Source organism: Bison bison, unplaced genomic scaffold, assembly GCF_000754665.1.
Source record: "Bison bison bison isolate TAMUID 2011002044 unplaced genomic scaffold, Bison_UMD1.0 scf7180017864108, whole genome shotgun sequence".
NCBI classification, from domain to species: Eukaryota; Metazoa; Chordata; class Mammalia; order Artiodactyla; family Bovidae; genus Bison; species Bison bison.
This window is the reverse complement of record NW_011494680.1, coordinates 1,824,276-1,847,244: the sequence shown is the minus strand read 5'-3', so window position 1 is coordinate 1,847,244 and position 22,969 is coordinate 1,824,276. Positions and strand designations below refer to the sequence as shown.

The 22,969-nt window shown below is 43.3% G+C and overlaps 3 protein-coding genes across 7 annotated transcripts in view; all 3 read left to right on the top strand.

Annotated features, from left to right (window-relative positions):
- The window catches only part of LOC104987902 (diphosphoinositol polyphosphate phosphohydrolase 2-like), a 37,756-nt gene extending 34,289 nt beyond the window's left edge, over positions 1–3,467 (top strand). The window contains exons 4-5 of the mRNA XM_010839004.1: positions 1,181–1,227; positions 3,374–3,467. Coding sequence (XP_010837306.1) covers positions 1,181–1,227; positions 3,374–3,467 — 141 coding nt within the window. The remainder of the gene's footprint in view (positions 1–1,180; positions 1,228–3,373) is intronic.
- Positions 3,468–3,517: 50 nt separating this feature from the next.
- Positions 3,518–9,111, top strand: TRMT12 (tRNA methyltransferase 12 homolog (S. cerevisiae)). 5 transcript variants are annotated; one of them, XR_825175.1, is made up of 3 exons: positions 3,518–5,291; positions 7,075–7,139; positions 7,258–9,111. XR_825175.1 is itself a non-coding variant. In XM_010838905.1 (2 exons), the coding sequence occupies exon 1, from the start codon at positions 3,547–3,549 to the stop codon at positions 4,933–4,935; it is 1,389 nt and encodes a 462-aa protein (XP_010837207.1). In that variant the 5' UTR covers positions 3,518–3,546; the 3' UTR covers positions 4,936–4,968; positions 7,075–9,111. The 5 variants fall into 5 exon arrangements, 1 of the variants encoding a protein (XP_010837207.1); XR_825174.1 differs by having other exon boundaries at positions 7,075–7,198; positions 7,657–9,111; XR_825173.1 differs by having other exon boundaries at positions 7,075–7,351; positions 7,657–9,111.
- A 5,066-nt stretch (positions 9,112–14,177) lies between these two features.
- Positions 14,178–22,969, top strand: part of RNF139 (ring finger protein 139) — a 14,662-nt gene continuing 5,870 nt past the window's right edge. Inside the window, exon 1 of the mRNA XM_010838900.1 lies at positions 14,178–14,669. Coding sequence (XP_010837202.1) covers positions 14,492–14,669 — 178 coding nt within the window. The 5' untranslated portion in view covers positions 14,178–14,491. The remainder of the gene's footprint in view (positions 14,670–22,969) is intronic.

The window sequence follows — 22,969 nt, the reverse complement described above, 5'->3', positions numbered from 1 at the left end:
TAAGGCTGAGCGCCGAAGAATTGATGCTTTTGAACTGTGGTGTTGGAGAAGACTCTTGAGAGTCCCTTGGACTGCAAGGAGATCCAACCAGTCCATTCTGAGGGAGATCAGCCCTGGGATTTCTTTGGAAGGAATGATGCTAAAGCTGAAACTCCAGTACTTTTTTGGCCACCTCATGCAAAGAGTTGACTCATTGGAAAAGACTCTGATGCTGGGAGGGATTGGGAGCAGGAGGAGAAGGGGACGACAGAGGATGAGATGGCTGGATGGCATCACTGACTCGATGGACGTGAGTCTGAGTGAACTCCGGGAGTTGGTGATGGACAGGGAGGCCTGGCGTGCTGTGATTCATGGGGTCGCAAAGAGTCAGACACGACTGAGCGACTGATCTGATCTGATCTGAAAGGAACCCATGTGCCACAACTAAGACCAGGCACAAGTGAAAATGTAGACTCAGGGGCCAGCTGATCTTCATGCAAACCCTGGCTCCACCACTTCCTCCCTGTGTGATAATTTCAATATCCTTTTCTTTAAAACACAAATAATAAGAGTACACACCTCACTAAGTTCTTGGGAAGGTTAATTAAAACATTGACATCAGTGCTTGGCACATGGTAAGCACTTGTTAAATGTTAATTATTATTTTTCTCAATTCCCCTATTGAAAACAATTTAAAATATTTTGCTTTACATTGTCCTTAAAACAAAACAAAACAAAAAAACCCAGATGGGAGGAGAAGGAGAGAGAAGCCTGGAAAGACTTCCTGAAAAAGGTGATCTCCAATCTGAGTTGGAACTTTCAGAAGCACACTAGCTTGCTGGGTGAAGGTAAACAGGAGTCTGCTCAGCCTTTTCTTAGGTAAACTGTACATTTTATGAACACTTTTTCCATGGATGCTATTCTTGTCTCTTAGGTCTCCTTCCTGTCGTTCTTCGAAACTCCTCTTCAGAACTCTCGGTTGTTTCCAGGGGCTTTTTCACCTAGTGCCTTAGAGGAATGTCAACTTAGTGCCTGGCTTTTGCTCACTCTCCCTTATGCGTTCTTGATTAATTCCACAATCAAACAGTAAAACCAACCCCATTTCCAGCCTCCATAGCTGTCAGAGGATGGCAGTAAGACCCCTTTCTGTCCCAGAGGGGTAGGCAGAAGTCCATGCGCAGGCACTTCTTGTTTCCTCTAGCTCTGCCCTACTCTTTCTGCCCCAGTGAGCTCACAGAGCCAGTTAAGGTAATGCCCGTCTCAAAACCACAAGGATAAAAGGATCTCACTGAGGCTGAGAGGGAGCCTGGTTAACTGAGGACTTCCCTGAGCAGCTACACCAGCCCTGGACTTTTATATTTAAAATTTATACACTTCCCCACCTGCTGAAGAGCTGCTGTTTTGGGGGTTTGTATTACTTGCCGCCAAATACACTCACACGTCTGGATTTACCATGTCAATAAGGGATGTCTAATAGACATTAATGAATAAAGGCCTATTGGAAAGGATAGGCTCCTTGAGAAGTGGGTTAAATCCAAACCGTTTGAAACCCAGGAATTCAGACACTTCAACTACTCTGGTACTGGTTATTGCTGCCATCTAGTGGCAATATTTAGGAACTAAAATTCCTTCTGGCCATGAACTATTTTCACCTGCAGATTTTTCTTCTTTCCTCATTCAGTTACTCATGTTCAGTCTACAAATATTTTATGAGGAAGTACTATGTGTGGTGAGACTTCTTAAATACAGTAAGGAATATGATAATGAGTAGAGGAAATCCGGTTTCTTGCCACTTTAAACATACACATCTGGGGGAAGATGGCCATTAATCAAATTTAAAGATGAAAAGATATTGAGAATGGCTATAAGAGAAGACTCTGATGCTGGGAGGGATTGGGGGCAGGAGGAGAAGGGGACGACAGAGGATGAGATGGCTGGATGGCATCACTGACTCGATGGACATGAGTCTGAGTGAACTCTGGGAGTTGGTGATGGACAGGGAGGCCTGGCGTGCTGTGATTCATGGGATCGCAAGGAGTCGGACACGACTGAGCGACTGATCTGATTTGATCTGATCTGATCTTGTGAATTGTAGTGACCACAGAATTACTTTATCTGAGCATGAACTTTAAAAGGAATCAGCTAACACACAGGCCTGTTAGCTCCACCACCACAAACAGAATACATATTCTTCTTCTCAAGAGCACATGGAACATTCTCCAGGATAAACCATATACTAAATCATAAAACAAGCCCTCATAAATTTAAAAGAAATCATACCAAAGTATTTTCTCTGACCACAGTGGACTGAAATTAGAAATCAGTGGCAAGAGGGACTTCCTTGGTGGTCCAGTGGGTAAGAAGCCACACTCCCAATGCAGGGGGCCTGAGTTTGATCCCTGGTCAGGGAACTAGTGGAGAAGGCAATGGCACCCCTTTCCAGTACTCTTGCCTGGAAAATCCCACGGATGGAGGAGCCTGGTGGGCTGCAGTCCATGGGGTCACTACAAGTCTGACACGACTGAGGGACTTCACTTTCACTTTTCACTTTCATGCACTGGAGAAAGAAATGACAATCCACTCCAGTGTTCTTGCCTGGTGAATCCCAGGGACAGGGTAGCCTGGTGGGCTGCCGTCTATGGGGTTGCACAGAGTCAGACACTACTTAAGTGACTTAGCAGTAGCAGCAGGGAACTAGATCCTGCATTCATGCTGCAACTAAGAGTCTGGATGCCGCAATGAAGATCCAGTGAATCACAACTAAGACCCAGTGCAGCTAAAATAGATTTAAAAGAGAGAGAGACTAAAGAAGGAACAGATTTTTTAAAAAAAGATGACAAAGAGTTGGACGTGACTGAGCAACTGTAAGTGTCACTGTCTAAGGGAGAAAGGCTATTAAGTGCAAACAAATAGCAAATCAGGAGCTAAAGAAGGAATCACCGTGTTAAATAGATATAATGTGGAGGGGAGAGGGTGACACTTTTGAGTGTTTAATGAACGCCTCACAAGAAGATAACCTTCAGACAAATCTCCTGGCATTGTATCTTCTGGGGAAGGGCATTTCAACAAGTGTAGAGACAAGAGCACAAGAAAAAGTTTGGCCTGTTTCAGAAAGCGAAAGGAGACCGGTGTCCCTAGAGTGTGTTTAACCTTGAGAATAATTTCATCTCAGGCTGAGATTTAGGTGCCAGATTTAGGTGCAGCACGAGACTAAGGGAAGGCTTTCTCCAAATATAGGGCATCATTTCAGGTTCACGTCTCTCTTTTGATCGGTAAACAGCATGAAAGAGCGTGTCTGAGGCTTCCGGAGGATACCAACTAATTTGAAGTTTATAAATCGACAGTTCAAGTCGACTAAGTTTATAAGTCCTCCTTGTTACTAATTTTCGTATAGGCTGGAGCAAGTAATGGTTGACCTCAACAAAGATGGCGGTGACGGCTTCACACCCAACGGCGACCCCGACACCTTTCGTCAACAAGGGAGATAATGTAATTTAGTTCCGGCCTGCCTGTTTGACGTCACTTCCGGCCCCCGGCCGGCGCTGTGCGCGTTTTTCTTCCTGTTTTATGCGTGGATGTGCAGAGGCAAAGCAGAGGGAGTTTCGTGGAAGGAGTCGGAGAGAATGTGGGGCCAGCAACATGGAAGGGGCAGGCGGGAAGCCCACGGCTGTTGTTGCAGTTGTGACTGAGCCTCGATTTACTCAGCGATACAGGGAATATCTCGAGAAGCACAAACTCCTGGATAGACAGCACCGTGTGAAAAAGCTGCGGGATGGCACCGTGGCGCTACCGGTTCTGAGAGAGGCCCTCCTTGAGCAGCATCTGCGAGAGCTGAGGAATCGTGTGGCTCCAGGCAGCACCTGTGTGCCGACGCAGCTCCTGGATCCTGTTCCTTCAAAGAAGGCCCAGAGTTACTCACCTGCCCAAAGGCTGTGTCTTGAGGTGAGTCGCTGGGTAGAGGGCCGCGGAGTGACGTGGTCGGCCGAGTTGGAGGCTGACCTGCCCCGATCTTGGCAACGACACGGTGATCTCTTGTTGCTGAGTGAGGACTGTTTCCAAGCCAAGCAATGGAGACATCTGGAACCAGAACTCTGGGAGACGGTTGCCTCGGCACTTGGCGCCCAGCGTTTGGCCAAACGAGGGCGGGTGTCCCCGGATAGCACTCGGACTCCAGCAGTGAGTCTGCTGCTGGGCGACCACGGCTGGGTAGAGCATGTGGATAATGGGATTCTGTATAAGTTTGACGTGACCCAGTGCATGTTCTCCTTCGGAAACATCACTGAGAAGCTTCGTGTGGCGTCGCTGCCCTGCGCCGGAGAAGTGCTGGTGGATCTCTATGCGGGAATTGGTTATTTTACCTTGCCTTTCCTGGTTCATGCCGAGGCTGCTTTCGTCCACGCTTGTGAGTGGAATCCCCATGCGGTAGTTGCTCTGAGAAATAACCTTGAACTCAATGGAGTAGCTGATCGATGCCAAATACACTTTGGGGATAACAGAAAACTGAAGCTATCAAACGTTGCCGACCGGGTGAATCTGGGGCTGATTCCCAGCTCTGAAGAAGGCTGGCCCGTTGCCTGCAGAGTGCTAAAACAGGATGCTGGAGGCATTTTGCATATTCACCAAAATGTGGAGTCTTTCCCGGGGAAGACTCTCCAGCCTCCTGGAAGCAGTGAGATGGAGGAGCATTGGCCTTCTCCTCATCAGATTATCAGCAACCAGTTGAATAATGGAGCTACCAGTGATTCTAGGAGGAAAACGCTGTCAGTGGCCACCAAGCCAGAGTGGCAGAGGTGGGCCAAAGCTGCAGAGACTCGAATTGCCACACTTCTTCATCAGGTGCATGGAAAACGGTGGAAGACACAAATCTTGCACATCCAACCAGTGAAATCCTATGCTCCCCACGTGGATCACGTAGTCTTGGATTTGGAATGCCGCCCCTGTCATCTAGTTGGCTAGAGGAGGTGGATCCTGAGATGGGAGGATCTACTTGTGAGTGACCCTGAACGCATCAGCTCAGGCCAGGTCTCACCCCTCTTGTCTCCTGGTAATCTAATATTTTGTGACCCTGAAAGCAGGCCCTCAGTCAATACATATAATTTCAGTTGTCTTCCATTAACATGCTAACAGAATGAGCCACATCTCTGGGAGAAAGCAGTGTGGCTTATTGAAATGAGACCTGTCTGCGCAGTTACAAGGTCTGAATTCTGGCCTCGGTTCTGTCACGTGGAAGACACAATGCAGTTTTCAAGATCACTGCAGCTGTAATATGGAAACTTGCCTGGAGTGGTGCCAGAATGGAAGCAGGGAGATGGGTGAGCAGGGCTTCTGTGGTTATTGAGGCATGAGATGATGGTGGCTTGTACTATGGTGGTGGCAATGGGAGGAGAATGGACTTGAGAAATAAAATCTGTCTAAGCAGTGGTGTCCAAAGCAAGACAGAGTGGTGCTGTTTGGTTATTATGACTGACTAAATTAGGGAGGGATGAAGACAACACTTACTCCAGTGTACTGACTCCATTCCCTACTTTAGCATTCCTAAATGAGTGTGTGGGGAGCAGGGTGGAGAGAGTGTGTCTTATGTTAGGTTTATTGTGGCAGAGAAAGTGTTAAAGAATGACTACATTAAATGATAGGAAAACTAGATTTCCAACTGTAGCTTGTGCAGTAGCTGCCAACTGCTAGATATTTTTTAAAGTTTGAGTTAAAATCAAGGATCTTTACAGGCCCCAATTCCCTTTCCATCTTCCTTCCTGGCAACATGAGGGCCAACATAAGGAGCCCTAAGGAATGTCGGAAATTGTGAGTTTTCCAGGCCTCACCTTGGTTTACTGTTGAAATGACTAATTATAGGGAGTCAGTTTACCTTTGGGGTGACTAATAGTCAAGAATCACCTTTCAGAGCTTTGTTTTGGGGCACTTTGAAGCCATATGGGCCTGTTTGCCTGATGAAAGAAATACAGAAAAGTGTGGCTTGGGAATTCATGGTGGCCTAGTGGTTAGGATTCCAGGCTTTTACTACTGTGGCCTGGCTTCAGTCCTTGGTCAAGGAACCAAGATCCCAAGAGCTGTGTGGCCTGGCCAAAAAAAAAAACAAAAAAACAAAGTGTGGCTTTCTCAGTATTGTGATTGTACCTGGCATTGGGCTGGGTTGCCTGTCCTTCTCTTGCAGCAGTGGCAGTAAGGACAGGATTGCTGCTATGTGTGTTATTCTGCAAATATTAAATGCCTGCTGTCTACATGAGCCACAGGAAATATGAAGAGACATTAGATGCTGTCTCTGAGGGTCTCCCAAGCTAGCAGCAGACCTAACAAATGGAGAGAGTTGGGACACAGTAAGTGCCACGTGGGTGATAGTTGTCGTTGGAATGTGAAAGTGGGGAAGAAAAGCTCTCTCAGGGAGGTCTTCAGAGAGGTAGTGTTTGAAGTGGGTCTTAAAAACTGGGTGAGATTTTGTTAAGTGGAGTTGGTGTGGAAGCAGGTGCTGCTTGAAGAGACTAACAGGTGCCAGTTTGCTCAGAGAGTGTTTGAAGCGGTGCCAGTAGATCAGTTTGGAACAGAAGCAGCAGTGAGAGGCAGGCTGAAGATGAGTGTTGACGTAAGGATTAAAAGGAACAGTGTCTGGTGCAGAGCAGACTGTCATGTGATCCTGCAGAGGGAGCCTGGGTTCCATTCCCATCCACAGAGCGGCCTTCCTGTGTTTGCCTTCATCATTTCCTCTTTCACACACTGGGTTTCTTCTCACATGGGTGCCTACTGCTTTCTCTCCTCAAGCTCAAGATGGCAGGCTGGGGCTTGAGCCAATATGGGGAGGAAGGTAGCAGGGGGGGACTGAGGAACGAGTCAGGGAGCCACATGTCCAGGGGCTGAGGCTGCCTTCCTGCCGTAAGGTGTGGGAGAGGCAGCTCATGTCAGGTGCGCCCAGGTGAATTCACTCACCTTGTCCTGCATACCAGGCCCTGAGTGTTAGTGGGGAAGGGAGACATGTGGGCTCTGCCTTCATGGAATTCAGGTTCATTCATTCAGTTCCTGGCAGGTCTACACAGAAGTGTGACCTGAGGCAAATCGTCAATCTCTATTTTGTTTCCTCATCTGTAGGTTGGAGTTAACAACTGAACGTGTCCTGAAAGGAAGATGTTTGGGTTTAAATGAGTTAACATACGGTAACTGTCATCACAGTGACTGGTATATCTTGAATATTTCCGTCAGTCTTTGTATGAAGGTAACTACCATTTCCCAGTTCGCCTGTGAGTGATTGCTACACATCTGCTTTACTTATAGCAGAAGGTCCTTATTTTGAAGGCCATTAACTGGATAATGAGGATGTTCTGTGATTTCTGCGCATCAGGCACTGGGTAGAGGGCCAGGGACACAGGTGAGTGAAGCTGAGTTCTGCCTACATGGAATCACCATCTGGTGACATAGACATGGGGGAAGCAATGTCAGTGCCATGTACTAAGTGCACATACAGAAACAGATGGGTATTTACAGGCACACGTCGGGAGGCACCACCCACATTTGGGGATCTGGGTTGTGGGAGGTGGAGAGGGTGACTGGGAAGGTGGGAGCAGGGATGCCTAGGCTGAAAGTTCCAGAGTGAGCAGGAGTTGTGTGTGAATGGAAGAAAATAAGGGTCCCTTAACCTTTTTCTCCAGTTGAGTATATCCATTTACATTACAGTTTTCTCCAAGCACTTGCCGGATGGCCTGACCCAGAAGAGACGTCTAATGAAACCAAGGAAAAAAGATTAAAGGAGTCAGGAGGCTCACTGAGTTCCTTACAGATTCAATCTAGGAATTTGTAGAAGCTCTAAAGCTTTCCTTCGTAGGTGTCAGTATTAGTTGCTGATTAATGCTCCCACTTGATGGAGAAGTTGTGATTAAAAAGCAATAATTTTATCAAACTCTTAACTGTAAGCTGTATTCATTAACTCCATAATTTTAATAAATTATATACTTGTATTAATATACCAGTATCATGTATAATTTTAAATATGCAAATTTAAAATGAGAAACTAGTTTATAGAAAAGCATTTTTTTTTTCCAAGTTAAACCATATCTTTAGTGGTTTTTTTTTTTTTAAGAAAAATGGATGGCATTAGGTTTTTTTAATAATTATTACATTTTGCATAATACATTTGATATACAATAATGAGCTACATGAATCAGGATTTAACTGGCAGGATTTAACTGGAACGGAAATATAGGGGTTATGAGGTCATTTTTCTCTTAGAAAAAGCATTTTTAGTTTCAGTTTTTCCCACCCTGAACACATGTGTGAGAAGAAACTCAATATATGTCATTCTGACAGCCTCAGGGTGCAGCTACTTCACATTGGACAAGCCATTAAAATAGTCATTTTCAAGCCGAACTATTATTTTAAATGATTAAAACTATTTTCATATTTCTAAAAACATTTTTGAGTTTTGTTCTGGAATACAGGTAAGTTACTTGGAAACAGTTTGATCTTTTTGAAACTTGTTTTGAGCATTTGTCAGAGCAGTATTTAGTCATTAATTTTTTTCCATCATGAAGCAAGACCGTTCTTCATTCTCTGACTGATGCCTTGTGAATTAGGACATTTGCCGCTCTTGCTGGTAGGAACAGGAATTATCCACACCCTGTGTGTGTGAGCTCTGAGTATTGGTTCCTATAATCCTTTCGGATGGTTCTTCTGTTGGCCTTCGGTAGTTTCCTGTCACATGGGCTGGCCATTACTCAGCTGAATGCTTTTAGGGCCTGGTCAGCAGATCTCTGGAGTTCCCTCTGTGTGTGGCTCTCTGCTTCCTGGCATTCTACCCTGTGAACTCCACAGTTACTTGGGCTCCCAGGACTCCCAGCCCCATCTCCTCACCACAGGGAGTCTGCTGGCCTCCCCTGGCCTCTTGTGCCACAGCCTAGAATGCTTCTCCAGGCAGTGGGCCGAAGCAACTGTATGGCTCACCTTGTTTGTTTTCCAGCTCTCGTGGACCGTTGCCCCCTTCATTGCCTATGTCCAGTGGCTTGTGTTGTTTCATAAATTTTGTCTAGTTTTTTAACTATTTAGAAGTTTACAGTAATTGTTTTGTACATAAATGTACAGCTTTCACAATCATTGAAGAAATTCACTCTAGCAATAATAAATATATATAATGCACTTCAGTTGACATGTTTCAATGTGTAAAGCACATAAGAATTTCTTGCTACAGTTATGTTTTAGCAGTGATATCTTTCTGATTAGATATGATAACTTGCAAGATTTATTGACCAACAATCACACATGATTTCAGAGAGGCCAGAAACAGTAAGAAAACAGGTATCTGCCTCTGGGTATTTAAGAGGTCAAGGTTGAATCAAAAGTAAGCAGAAAATATTGAATATGAAGCTAAAACTGAATTTTGGTATAACATGTTTAGGCAGGTAGATATAGATGGATAGACTTAGTAATTGAGTTTTATTTTAAAATCAAAGCTATGTATACTTATGAAAAAAAAAAAAAAAACAGTTCTGAAGCTCATTTCCCTTCACTTTGTCTACTTTCAACATTCTCAAGTGGGCCTATGTGCCAAAGGAGATTCAGGACCTAACCTAATGTACCAACAGGAACCATGAGTCTGGAACTGGGCCTGAGAATGTGGGGTCAGAAGCAACTGCATTCACACAGGACAGAAAACAGTACCCACCTACCCTCTGTCATAATATAGTCTGGAGAGACCTGGACCATCTGAACCTTCCACAGAATGTCACTATTACATTCATGACATCATTACTACTTGGGCCAGATAAGTGAAGTCGCTCAGTCGTGTCCGACGCTTTGTGACCCGTGGACTGTAGCCCATCAAGCTCCTCTGTCCATGGGATTCTCCAGGCAAGAGTACTGGAGTGGGTTGCCATTTCCTTCCCAAGGATAGGAAATAATCACTAGTAGGATAGGAAAAAATCACTAGTAGGAACCAGCATCCTTTTTTACATCAGTGAAATTTTAGGGTCCAGGGTGGTCTGCTTGAATGTCAAGATGTCTCCACAATAAAGAATGAATTTTTGCATCTCACTCATTTTATCAGTATTATTCTGCCACCAAGGAACCACATCAAGCTCCAGCCTTAATTCAGAACCTGGGAATACTGCTCTGATTCATACACTGGGTGACTGGAAGGCTGCCAGTTTTCAATGGGATGCAGAGCACATAAAGGCTATGTAGCAGGTACAGGCTGCAGTGTAATTAGCGTTAATGCATGAGTCATTCGATACAGGAGATTTTCTACAGGACAGGGGTACCTGATAAGCAAAGCAGTCAGAGTTTATGGCAAGACTCCAATTGGAGAATCCCAAGGTAGACTTCTAGTTTCTGTAGCAAGGCCAAGGAATCTGCCGTGGAGAACATGTCATTCACAAATGGCTCCTTGCATGCTGATGGGCCTTGGTAGGAACAGCATCTCGTGGGGCATTAAGTGACCCTATAGCCCAAGTTGCCCGTGATGAGCTGTTTTGTCAGACGCACCAATCAGTCCATCATAAGGTGGAAACAGTACACCTGGGGTTGATGACAAGTAGGCCGGGGGAAAACAGGTGCACAGGCAGGCGGCCCAGGCTCCCACATCACACTTACAACTCTGGCACCATGGTCCCTCCCACGACTCACAACTAAGGCTGCTTGAGAGGCTCTTTGTTTAGCTGATGGAGGCCAAAAAAGCCCAAGCTAAGTTCACAGATTGGTTTGTGGGGATATGGGTTCAAAACAAAAACAGACTTTTGCTGCCCTATAGTCCTACTCAGTAGTTAAATGACAGGGGAGTTTGGGGTAGTATTCCTGATCATCCATTTTGTGTGGAAAGGGAAGTGGCTTGAAGTAAAAATAGACCTTCTTGGCAAGTGGCAAATAAGTTAGGGGATTAGGGGCCTGGAATGAAAATGATTAGAAGACAGGGGACAAGGAAGCCTGGAGAAGCAGCAGTAGAGACATCTATGGGATTGGGCATGTGAGTAAAGAACTTTGGGTTGTATAACAATGCCTACTGGGGACTCCACCACAGTAGAGGCACTCAACAACCAAGAAAATGGGTGTGGCTAGTTAACCAGCAGCCGTGTCACCAGCTAACCCAGTACTGGGCTCATTTATGTAGTCATGTCCAGGAATGCAGGTGAGAGGCCAGCAACATGGCCTCCACTCACCCACGGGCCACTCCCTCATGTTCAGCCCTGAGCACTTCATACAACATCATCTGCTTGATAGCATGTTGACTACTCTGGACTTCTATCCTGAAAGGACAGTGATTGACCCTGACTAGAATCTTGCCGTCGCCAGGTATGAGTTTGCCTTTCCTGCCCACAAGGTGTTGGTCAGACTACTTAGCCAATGATTTCCAAGTGTTTGATCCATCAATGTGTCCTGCATAATACTGCCTTTGACTTAGGGACCTGATTTACAGCAAAGGTGGTGTTTCAGTGGGCACATGGCCATGGGATTCACTGGTCTTGATAAGTGTATCTGAAATTTAATGAGAAAAACTATAAAGTAATTTAGGATCAGAGATTATTTTTTAATTAATTCCCAAGGTCTGAGATAAAGTTATGTATTTATCCTTTGGGGAGGGCTATCAATCCCTACCCTTCAAACTAGCATCCCCATCTTTCATTCAAAGGAAAAAATACATAATACATGGGGGGGGGGTAGAAATTCTAAGTGCTGGTTTCCTATTTTCTTCCACTAAGGAAGCTGCTTGTATCCACCCTCTGCTGCAGCTTCTGTACAGATGCCTGTGTGCTGACGGGTGTCTGACTCTTTTGCAATGCCACGGACTGTAGCCCCCTCAGGCTCTCTATCCATGAGATTTTCCAGGCAAGAATATTGGAGTGGGTTGCAGTTTCCTTCTCCAGGGGATCTTCTCCACTCAGGCATCGAACCTGCATTTTTTGCATCTCCTGCATTGGCAGGCAGATTCTTTACCACTGTGCTACCTGGGAAGCCCTGGGTACAGATATATAATACAATACGCTTGACCAACTGCATGGTCACTCTTGGAGCTTGAAATCTTGAGGACATAATTAAAACAACTCTCTAACAAAATCTTCTTTTGCTTCAGATAGCCCAGAATCAGTTCCTGTTGCATGTAACAAAGACTTGGCTGATGAAAATATAAACTGAAAATTCAAATTAAGTTTTACACATTTGACATCTAAGGGCTCTTTAGAGCTACTGAAAAGGCTTTTGAACCACTAATGTCAAATGAAACAGATTTGTATTTTTGAACACTGTAATTTATTAATACATAGACACCACATTATTTTTCTGAGTAGACTCAGTTTACTATATACATGAGCTGTGCAACATTCAAACCAATGTAGAAGCCAGAGAGATTAGATTCAGTGAATTGCAGCTGTTTCTTTGAAAGTTTATCTTTTATCTTAAAAATTCCTAAAATTTTTCTAAAAACTACCTCACTCATATAATTTTAAGGTAGTATTTTAAAGTCCTTGCCAGGATCTTATTCAAACCTTCATTTTTACAGATGGGGAAAGTGAGAACTAGTGAGTTTAAAGAGACTTGCTTGAAGTCATATCTGAGTAAGACAAGAACAACTGTGCCACCATCCTGAAAGTTCTGGTCCCAAGGTGGTATTTAGTTTTAATTAGAAATTCTTATACTAATAAAAATATGTGCATCAGATGTAAATCAGAAACTGCTAAAACATGAATAAGAAAGTGTAGGAAAGAGACAAACGCCTTTTCCTAGGTTCTGTGGCTGGGGTCCTGGAAATTAAACTGATAAAATAAAAATTAAAATTAATTAACAAGAGAAAAAGAAGAGTTTATTGACTCAAGTGGTGCACAGACGCCTGGGAGAAGCTAAGTGTCGAATAACTCAAAGAGGTGGTTACAGTTTGGAGCTTATACAGCATCTTAACAAAGAACAATGTATTGTAGAGAAATGGATTCAAGGAAAAGGGTTTGTTTAGGCTTTCAAGGATGGCAAACTCTGGGAAGGTAAACATTTGGGGGAAAACTAATGGAAGATAAGGATTAGTTTAATAAGGTTTGAGGGTGTTTGAGCTGTCCTCTTGGTAAGGGGGCGGTACACAACTTTTACCAATAGAAATTTACGTCTGATTTTTAGGCAAATGGAGGACTTCCCTGATAGCTCAGTTGGTAAAGAATCCGCCTGCAATGCAGGAGACTCCGGTTTGATTCCTGGATCGGGAAGATCCCTTTGGAGAAGGAACAGGCTATCCACTCCCTTATTCTTAGGGTTTCCCTGGTGGCTCGGCTGGTAAAGAATCCACCTGCAGTGTGGGAGACCTGGGTTCAATCCCTGGGTTAGGAAGATCCCCGGGAGAAGGGAAAGGCTACCCACTCCAGTACTCCGGCCTGGAGAATTCCAGGCAGAGTCGACACAACTGAGCGACTTTCACGAAATTAAGATCATTTAAGCAAATGGAAGGGGGGAAGTGCTGAGGTGGAAGGATTTTTGTTTGTTCCTGCTGTGTCCCAACTATCTTCAGCTTAAAATAATCATGTCAAAATGTCTTATTCTGGAGTCTTATGTTCTAATCCGCTACAGAGACATTAAAATGTATGGTCTCTTCCGCCTTGAGAAGGGATTGCCTGGGTATTCTTACCTCAAAGATGTGACCCAAATACCAAGGCCAGACGTCTTGTCCTTGACATCCTAATGTGGCCAACTAGGGTCCGCAGTTCTGCCCAATCGGGTAGGAGACACAAGGATAATGTGCAAAGGGATGTTTTTCTCGGTATCGCTTACCACACCCTGCCCAAACCACAGCGTCTGCTCCATAGCCCGCGAGCAGCGACGCCTCCAACAGAACCCCAGGAGGCCTGGTAGCATCTTTGCCGGAAGGTCGGCCGCTGAGACCCGGCCTGTCGGTGGAGTTGAGTAGCTCTGGCGGGCGGCGCCTTTTGGCTTTCCAACTCCAGCAGCTCTAAATCATGTTTATGGGACGTTTAATGGGCTCTAATAAAGCAACTAGTAATTCCCGTCCGCGGAAACAGGGAAACCCGCACTGCCCCGACGCTTTTAAGGGTGAGGCGGCTACCCGGAGGTTGCGCCACTGGGTGGCGCCAAAAGCCGTGAAGGCGCCGAAACCATGGTAACGAGAGGGTCATCTGCTACGCCGAGCGTGATGACTGCGCCGGATTATGACGCAAACGTCGGCGCGCGGGCTCAGCGGTCTCGCGTGACCGCGGGCGTGGCCTCCCGGTCTGGCAACAGCAGCAACGGCAGAGGCGGGCAGGCGAGGTCAAGATGGTGGCTCCGAGGGCGGGGGAGGCGGTGGAGGGAGGAGGAGCCAGACCGTAGCCTGCCGGAAACACCGACACCCGGAGGCCTCCCGGGAGCCGCCTCAGCCGCCGCCTCCGCCGCCTGCTCCAGCTCGAGAGACGCGAGCGGGCGGCGGGGCGGGCCGTGAGAGAGACACGAGAGGGAGGGCGGGGGCGGAGTCGCCTGCCTTCGCCTCCGCCCCCGGCCGCCGTCCCGGGCCCTGCCCCGCGCGGCCCGCCCAGCCCCGGTGTGGCAGCGGCTCATGGCGGCGGTGGGGCCCCCGCAGCAGCAGGTGCGGATGGCCCATCAGCAGGTCTGGGCGGCGCTCGAAGTGGCGCTCCGGGTGCCCTGCCTCTACATCATCGACGCCATTTTCAACACCTACGATTCCAGCCAAAGCCGGTTCTGCCTCGGACTCCAGATCTTCCTCCGGCTCCTTGGTGAGAGGGACGGGGTAGGATGCGTCCGGGGACGGCTCAGCAGGCCGAGAGGTGCAGGAGGGGGAAGTTGGCCGTGCGCAGGTGGATGGGGGTGGGGGCGTGTGTGTGTCAACTAGTTTCGTTTCCCCCCCGAGTTGGAGGGGGGGGCGGCGTCTTTGTGGGCCGGGCGGGAGGAGATGACACTTGTCTCGGAGTTGACAGCAGAGCGGTCCTTCCAGCGAGTCAGCCTCCTGTTGGTTTTTGCCTCTTGAGTGAGGGTGGGGAGGAAGCAGCGATGTGCGAGCATGTGGCCCTGTGCCTGCTGCTCTCTTGGGGAGTGAGTCTTGTCTCACCGCGTCCTATGCGACAGCCTTGGAAAAACAGCACCTCTGCTTACGTTTTGCCATCTCGCCGTGTGTGACCTTGGGCTCTTCGTGCCGAGACCTGGGCCTCAGTTTCCCCCTTTCCAAAGTGCGCAGTATTCGTGTGTTGTCATCTGAATGACATCCACACGAAAGAGAATGTCAATCAAACCTTGAGACTTGGCCAAAGACCTTCATGAAGAAGGTGATACTTAATAATGAGTCCTAAAATTTTCCGTGAATAGAGGAGAAGGTATTGAGAACGGTTATAAAAAGGTGGCTAGAAACTGATGAGATTTATGAAAATCAGTATCTTCGTTGTGTAAGAGTGGAGTGTGAAAAGCATCATGTACTTCATTCCCCATTTTCTCTTGCATTGCCAGAGTGAGAAGCATTTATGTTTAAGTTTTTAAAGAACTGAAACGTGGCAGATTTTGTTGATGAGGTAGAGTGTCAGGTTTTAGTGAGGTAGTGCCTTTGAAGTGTTGCTGAGGACAAGCGGATGGTGAGATCTTTTCTAAGCCTTTCTGAGTTAGAAGCCATCTGTTGCTACTTTATTCTTTTTAAAAATGATAATATTGAGTTTTCTTTTCAGCGATAAATAACAACACTTGACATTTTTTGATACTTTACTTTTGCAGCGCATCTTCACTGGTATTATCTAAGCTGATTTTCAAAAATCCCTCAAATCCCTCAAAGGAGATTGGGTGGTGTTATGAATAGTTTCATTTTACAGATGAGGAAACTGAAAGTCCTAGAGGTTGATACACAGCAAGATCCTAGACTTAACGTTGTCTTAAGACATCAGGTGTGCCTCATTTTCTTCCTCAGTACAGCTGTAATCCAGATACAGAATGGTATAGTAATGATCATAGCACTACATCTTAAAAACTAACAGATGTGAATGTGATGTTCCTTAGCACAAGACTTCTCAGTAACGTAATCTCACTTACCACTGCAAAAATGTGATGCCCTCATCATTTGTAGCAAAAATGGAGCTGTGTGATTTCCTGTATATAGAAATAGCAAATCATTATATTGGTCACCTGAAACTATTATGTTTTCTACCACAATATAAAAAGAGAATTAGCAACCTTAATGTTTTGTACTTAACATATTTTGTTTAATCCTGATAGTTGCGGGGGGCGGGGGATAAAAATGAAATTAGTTAAATAATGTTACGGTGAAATTAATAAGAACAGGAACCTGATGGGAAAGCATTTTTTTCCTGTCATTTAGAAGTTCCTCATCATAATAAGGCAGTTGCTTGTCTCATTATATAAATAGAAAGGTGGTCCCAGCTGAGCCCATGACTGCCAACCTCCCCCCCCCCCACTACACATACTCATCCACCTTAAATGATGACATGATAACATACATGCCTGCAGTCAGTACCTGTACTGATTCCTGGAGTGGGGAGACTGAGAAATGGAGAACATTGATCGTTTCTATTCCTGAACCCCATAGGAGAAGAGAAAGTTTGCTAGAGAGTAGAAGCTAACAGACTCCTAGAGAACTTCATGAAATTTGAAATTACGCAGTTCTGTTTTGGGCAATAAATAACAAATGTAACATGGACTTGAGGGTGGTAGGAGGGGCTTCCCCTGCTTCTGCTTTGAGAGGAGGCAGGAAGAGGCCAAAGTGGAGGAGCCAAAAAACCCCACAAAACTGGGTTTGAGAGGATTCACAAAGTCATTCTGGCAGCGGTGTAGCCAATGCCTTGAATGTTCTGGCCTGTATACTACAGAATGCAGGGCGCTCACGGTTGAGCTTCAGGCTGCTGTGGCTGCTACGTCGCTTCAGTTGTGTCCGACTTTGTGCAGCCCCATAGACGGCAGCCCACCAGGCTCCCCCGTCCCTAGGATTCTCCAGGCAAGAACGCTGGAGTGGGTTGCCATTTCCTTCTCCAGTGCATGAAAGTGAAAAGTGAAGGTGAAGTTGCTCAGTCGTGTCCGACTCTTGGTGACCCCATGAACTTCAGCCTACCAGGCTCCTCTGTCCATGGGATTTTCCAGGCAAGAGTACTGGAGTAGGTTGCCATTGCCTTCTACGGAGCTTCAGGCTAGGGAACTTTAAACGAGTATTTTCTTTGATTAACTCTTTTGTAATTCAAGAACACTGAACTAGTATTTTCTTTGTACTATATCCATGCTTCTTATTTATGTAGCAAATCATGGAAGTTAGTATTTGACAGGTTAAATAAGAATGTGACTCTGTCAAGTTACTTACCTGTTTTGTGCCTCTTTTCTTCACCTTTGTGAAGATGAACCATAATACTGTATTTCTCTTATAGAGTGTTAACGGCAATAAGTAAGGCTATAAGCTCTTATAACCGTATCTGGAATCTAGTAAGGAACATGTCATTGTAGCTACTAGTAAACATGGTATTAATAGCTTTTAAACAAAATTTTTATACTTCAGTTAAGACCATACTACTGTGTTACAGATATTTTGGTTTTTGGAAGTCATTAGCAAAATGTTGGTGCTGTTTATTTGAAAATTTTGATTGCAGAATGTTCTCTGGGTCAGATTTTAATGAAAAATACAAAATATTTTCCAAGTCTGTCTCTTGACTGCTCCTCACATTGTGTGTGTTAGTTGCTCAGTCATGTCCAACTCTTTGCGACCCCATGGACTATAGCCCGCCAGACTCCTCTGTCCATGGGATTCTCCAGGCTCAGAATACTGGAGTGGGTTGCCATTCCTTCTCCAGGGGATCTTCCTGACCCAGGGATTGAATCCAGGTCTCCTGCATTGCAGGCAGATTCTTTACTATCTGAGCCCCAAAGGAAGCTCCTCACATTATGACAATGTAATTATACTAATTTATCATATTTGTAAGAATAATAAAATTATTAAAAACTGGTTTTGGTGGGGGAAAATTTCACCCTGAATAAAAATAAATGTGCTAAATATTTGAGGATCATTCATTGAAGGACAGGAGAGCCTGGTGGGTTGCAAAGAGTTAATCACGACTTAGCAGCTGAACAACAAAACAATGAAGCATCTTGTTTATTATTCAGAGTGAGGGTTTGTGTGTAAAAGATACCCAAAGATGGTTGAAGTCAATTGTTCTCCCTGGGTAGTTTTTTAATAATTGTAGACCTCTCTGTACTACTGAATATAAATCTCAAAATTTGTCAATCTCACCTTTTTCTTAAAATGGAATTATCAAGATGGAAATCTTTTCTGCATCCAGTTTTATTTATAGTGTCCAAAGAATTTACTCTCCTACAAGAAACTATTACTACTATACTTTTATTTGTTATTAAACTAATACGAGAATTCTGCAGATCAGAATATAAAGCATCTCACTTTGGAGATCCAAATTAGATCCTATCATAATATATATAATTTTTAAGAATATTAAGCTATTCTTAGGAGGTGTTAAGTGCTAAATGAAATGTAACCCAGTGCAGTGTAATGCTGAATTAGCAAATCTAAATCCAAGGCAGAAAATGCAAGCATAGGAGTTTGTTTTAATAGTATTACTCATATAATGACAATTCATCGACGTGGAAAGGCCTTTCTAAACATAGGAGAAAATCCGGAAATTACAAGGGAAGTTTTGATAAATTTGAGTACATAAAAATGAAATACTTCTTGATGACAAAATTCTTTTTTACAAAGTTTTTTTTTTTTAATGACACACCAAGGGGGAAATATTTGTGTCATATTTAGTTGAAGTACTAGTAAGAGTTTTACTCTGCCGATAAGAAAAATATTTACTCCCGGAGGAAAATAGGCCCCAGGATAAGCATATCAGAGTAAATAAAATGTACAAGGTCAATAAGCAAAACAAAAATTACTCAGCCTCATTTATAATTAAAGAAATGCGGTTAAAATTTTACTTGCAAGATTGGTAAAGAATTCAAAGTTTGAATAAAAACTAGTTTGGCAAAGGTATGGGGAAATAGATGATGTTAAACAGTTGTGGTAAGCTATTGTTTTTATGTAAAGCCACTTGGCACTGTCAACTGAAATAAAAATTCATTAGACCTTTTGACTCACAATTCTAGTTCTGAATATTTGTCCTGAAGATACAGTTTTACAGAAAATGTGGGCAAGAATATTCGTTGCAGCATTGTTGGTAATAACAAAACAAAAATTGTTAATCTAAATCTCTGTTGAAAGAGAATCTATTCATTGTGTATGTGTACTAGTTACAGCCATGCAGTGAAGTTGTTGAAAAAAGTGACTGACTTTTGGTGCTGTAGAAGGAACTCAGAAAACCTGTGACTGTAAAAACAAAGTGAAGTGATTGTAATGATTGACTGCATTGGGATAGCCTAGGGAGTCTGAGCAGATACCGTTGACATTTTGGAGGAATAATTCTTTGGTGGTGGGAGTGGCGGGATTGTGGCCAAATGATTGGTGCAAAATCTGATCCTGGTTGAGAACCACTGAGATGGACAAATAGACCAATAAACAGCATAGAGTTCAAAGCCCAGAAACAGCCCACCTATGTATGTGGAGAAACTTGATGTGTTTCAGAGGTAGAATTGAAGTACAATTGAGGTAAATTAGATTATTCTATTTGTGGCCATTTGGTTACTTAAATGGAAAAAATTATATTGAACCCTACCTCACATAAGTATATAAATAGTTCAAAGTGGATTAGTATCTTAATGTGAAAAGCAGAACTTTAAAAAGTTAGAAGAAAATGTAGAACTTTTTTTTTTAATCTTAGAGTAAGGGAAAAGTTCTTTAAAACTATATAAAAGCAAGTGTATGAAATAATAAATTCAGTGATATTAAAATTAAAAACCTCTGTTAATCAAAGGGAGCATCAGAAAGAGAAAAGAGCAGTCCTACATCTGGAGAAGATGCTTGCATTACAGATAGCTACAAAGAGTCTGTAGTCAGAATATTTTTTAAATGACTATATTCAGCAAGGAAAAACAGCTCCATAAATAAATGAGCAAAAGATAAACTGGCATTTCACAGAGGAAGAAACATGAATGGTCAATAAGTAAGAAGATGCCCTCTTTGAGTATTCAGAAATGCAGTTTTTTGAAAAGGTTAAAAAAGACTCCATTATTATAATGGGATCTCCTTTGGGTAAAAAGCAAAAAGAAGTATTTATCCATGAGTGTGTTTATTTATGCAAAATTTGGTTAATTCTTCATTTAATACCTATGGGATTGGACTTTTTAAAAAATCATGTTCATATGTTTTTAATAAAAACATACTTGTTAAAATTTAAAAGCAATTTATCTTATTAATAAAGGACTTAGTATCATTTTTTTAAGTTTGATAGAAAAAATTTATCCTATAGTTTGTCAGGTACATCTACAGATTAACATTTCAAGATGTTTTATTTGTTCTACTTTTCATTGCATAGGTTTCCCTTGGGAGTAGTAAGGCAGTTATGACACTTATTTTAGTACTGTTCCATCTTTATTCTGTCAGGCGTTGAGATGTTTTTCCACAGCTTGCTTTAGGTTATATGTTATATATTAAAAGTATTTAAGGTACTTGGAGAGTTGTATTATTATTATTTCCTTCCAGTTTTTAGTCCCGAACTTCCAGAAAGGTTGTGAATGGACTTTACACAGAAAAGAGTTGAACATTGTGTTGTATAACGTACATGGTGGTTTGTTTTTTTGGTTTGGGTTTTTTTTTTTTTTTCTTGTCTGCTTGTTTTGTTTGCTCACTTTTGGTAATCCAAATTGAAAAGGCCCTGAACTCTTTTATGAATTGAGTTCATATATATCTTCAGAGCGCCTGAATTGACTTGGATTCCTGCCCCTTTTCCTGCCTTGAGCACTTAAGTAGAACTCGAGTTACTGGAGAACCAGATCCCTAAATTGTGATGCTAGTTAGTTCTATTTGCCACTGTCCCAAGGTGCTTTTTCCTTGTAAAGCAGCATTTATATATAGCCTTGATTACTCATTGCAGGTCACTCTTAAATCTTAACGAGGAAACTTCTGTCTAGGAGCTAAATTTTCTTAGGCCTACAGGTTAAATATCAAGAGTTGAATGTCTGGAGTTGGGAAAATGAAACCAAACTTCGGTGTTATTGCCAACACTTCCTGAAGGCCTTGAGAGGGAAGAGTACTTGAGAGACTTGGAGAGTTGACTTACTTTTTTGCCATGAAAATGAGAGCTGATTCTGTATTCCATACACAGAACATGAGTATAAAGGAAAAATTTAAGGGCCTCCTATGCATACAGACTTTGGGTAGGAATTAAAATCATTTTATACTATTCTCAAAATGTTTGTGGTGGCATGCATGTGCTCAGTTGTGTCTGACTATTTGCGACCCCATGGACTGTGGACTGTAGTCCACCAGGCTCCTCTGTCTGTGGAATTTCCAGGCCAGAATACTGGAGCCGGTTGCCATTTCCTACTCCAGGGGAGCTTCCTGATCCAGGGATCAAACCAGTGTCTCTTGCACTGGAAGGTGGATTCTTTACCACTGAGCCACCAGGAAATTCTGGTCATTATCAAATCTTGGGAAGTGATTTTAATCAGGAAAGAGATAATAGTATAAGATTGTTACTTACAAGGAAATATCCAGTCTTTGAACTTGTAGTCTCACTGCCTTATTTGCCTGTCATATTCTCTTTTTTTCTTTTGGTACATTTGCACAAAGCAAAACGGCAGTTTTTATCCAGAAGTATTTCTAAAAACCCAAATCATTCCTTAATCTGTGTGTAAAAATAAGCTTTAGTGGTGGGGATAAAGCTATTAGAATAAAGTCTGGCTATAAGTTATAGCAAAGTTCATCAATATTGACAGGTAAAGATTAATTTACCACTTTGTGAATAGCAAGTTAAAAATAATTTACAGTTCCTACTTAACTCTCTCCTTTTAAAAAGTGGCATAAAGTAGAACTGAAGTTATCTTGATTTAGTTTTGACTTACTTTAGATTAAATTTTGTCTCAGGAAAAAACTACTGACTTTTGTTTTTCTATTTAGAGAAATTAAGATTACATATGGCAGCTGATTAAATTCCATTTCCTGTTACCTTCCATGGAAGGGGTTTCTAATCCTGTTCAAAAAAAAAAAAAAAAAAGCCCATTTTCTATTGAAAGGGCCATTCCCAGCTGTCAGCTTTTGGGGAGATTATTAGTGGCCCACTTGCTCAGAAAAGCAGGTAGTTAGTTCTTGCACGGAGGTTGCTGTATTTATATCTTCCAGGTGATTGTTTCCTTCTGTTCTGTTTTTCACAAATGACCGGACAGATTGGCACAAAATAAAATTTGTGGGCAGTCATCATTTGGAGGAACTTGGTTCTTGCTTCTAACTGCAGTGGATTGTGAAATGCCTCCATTGTAATGTGCATTATTGGTCTTGGTTACATACTGAAGTCACATGGGAAGATGGGTGTTTAATTTGGAGTTTGTCACTTTTTCTGTACTCCAGGGTTTCATTTCTCAGCTTTGTCTTGTCATAGTTTTTCATTTCCAAGTGAGCTGTGTTTCATGGATGCCTTTAAAAATATAATTCAGAATCCAACAGAAATGTTTATTTCCCTAGTGAATACTAATTGCACTTTATTTTCTACAAAATATTTTGGGATCCATAGACATAAAAGTTCAGATCCTTGCTTGCTATCAAGGACATATTACATAATCAGTTCAGATCAGTCGCTCAGTCGTGTCCGACTCTTTGCGACCCCATGAATCCCAGCACGCCAGGTCTCTCTGTCCATCACCAACTCCCAGAGTTCACTCAGACTCATGTCCATCAAGTCAGTGATGCCATCCAGCCATCTCATCCTCTGTCGTCCCCTTCTCCTCTTGCCCCCAATCCCTCCCAGCATCAGAGTCTTTTCCAATGAGTCAACTCTTCTCATGAGGTGGCCAAAGTACTGGAGTTTCAGCTTTAGCATCATTCCTTCCAAAGAACACCCAGGGCTGATGTCCTTTAGAATGGACTGGTTGGATCTCCTTGCAGTCCAAGGGACTCTCAAGAGTCTTCTCCAACACCACAGTTCAAAAGCATCAA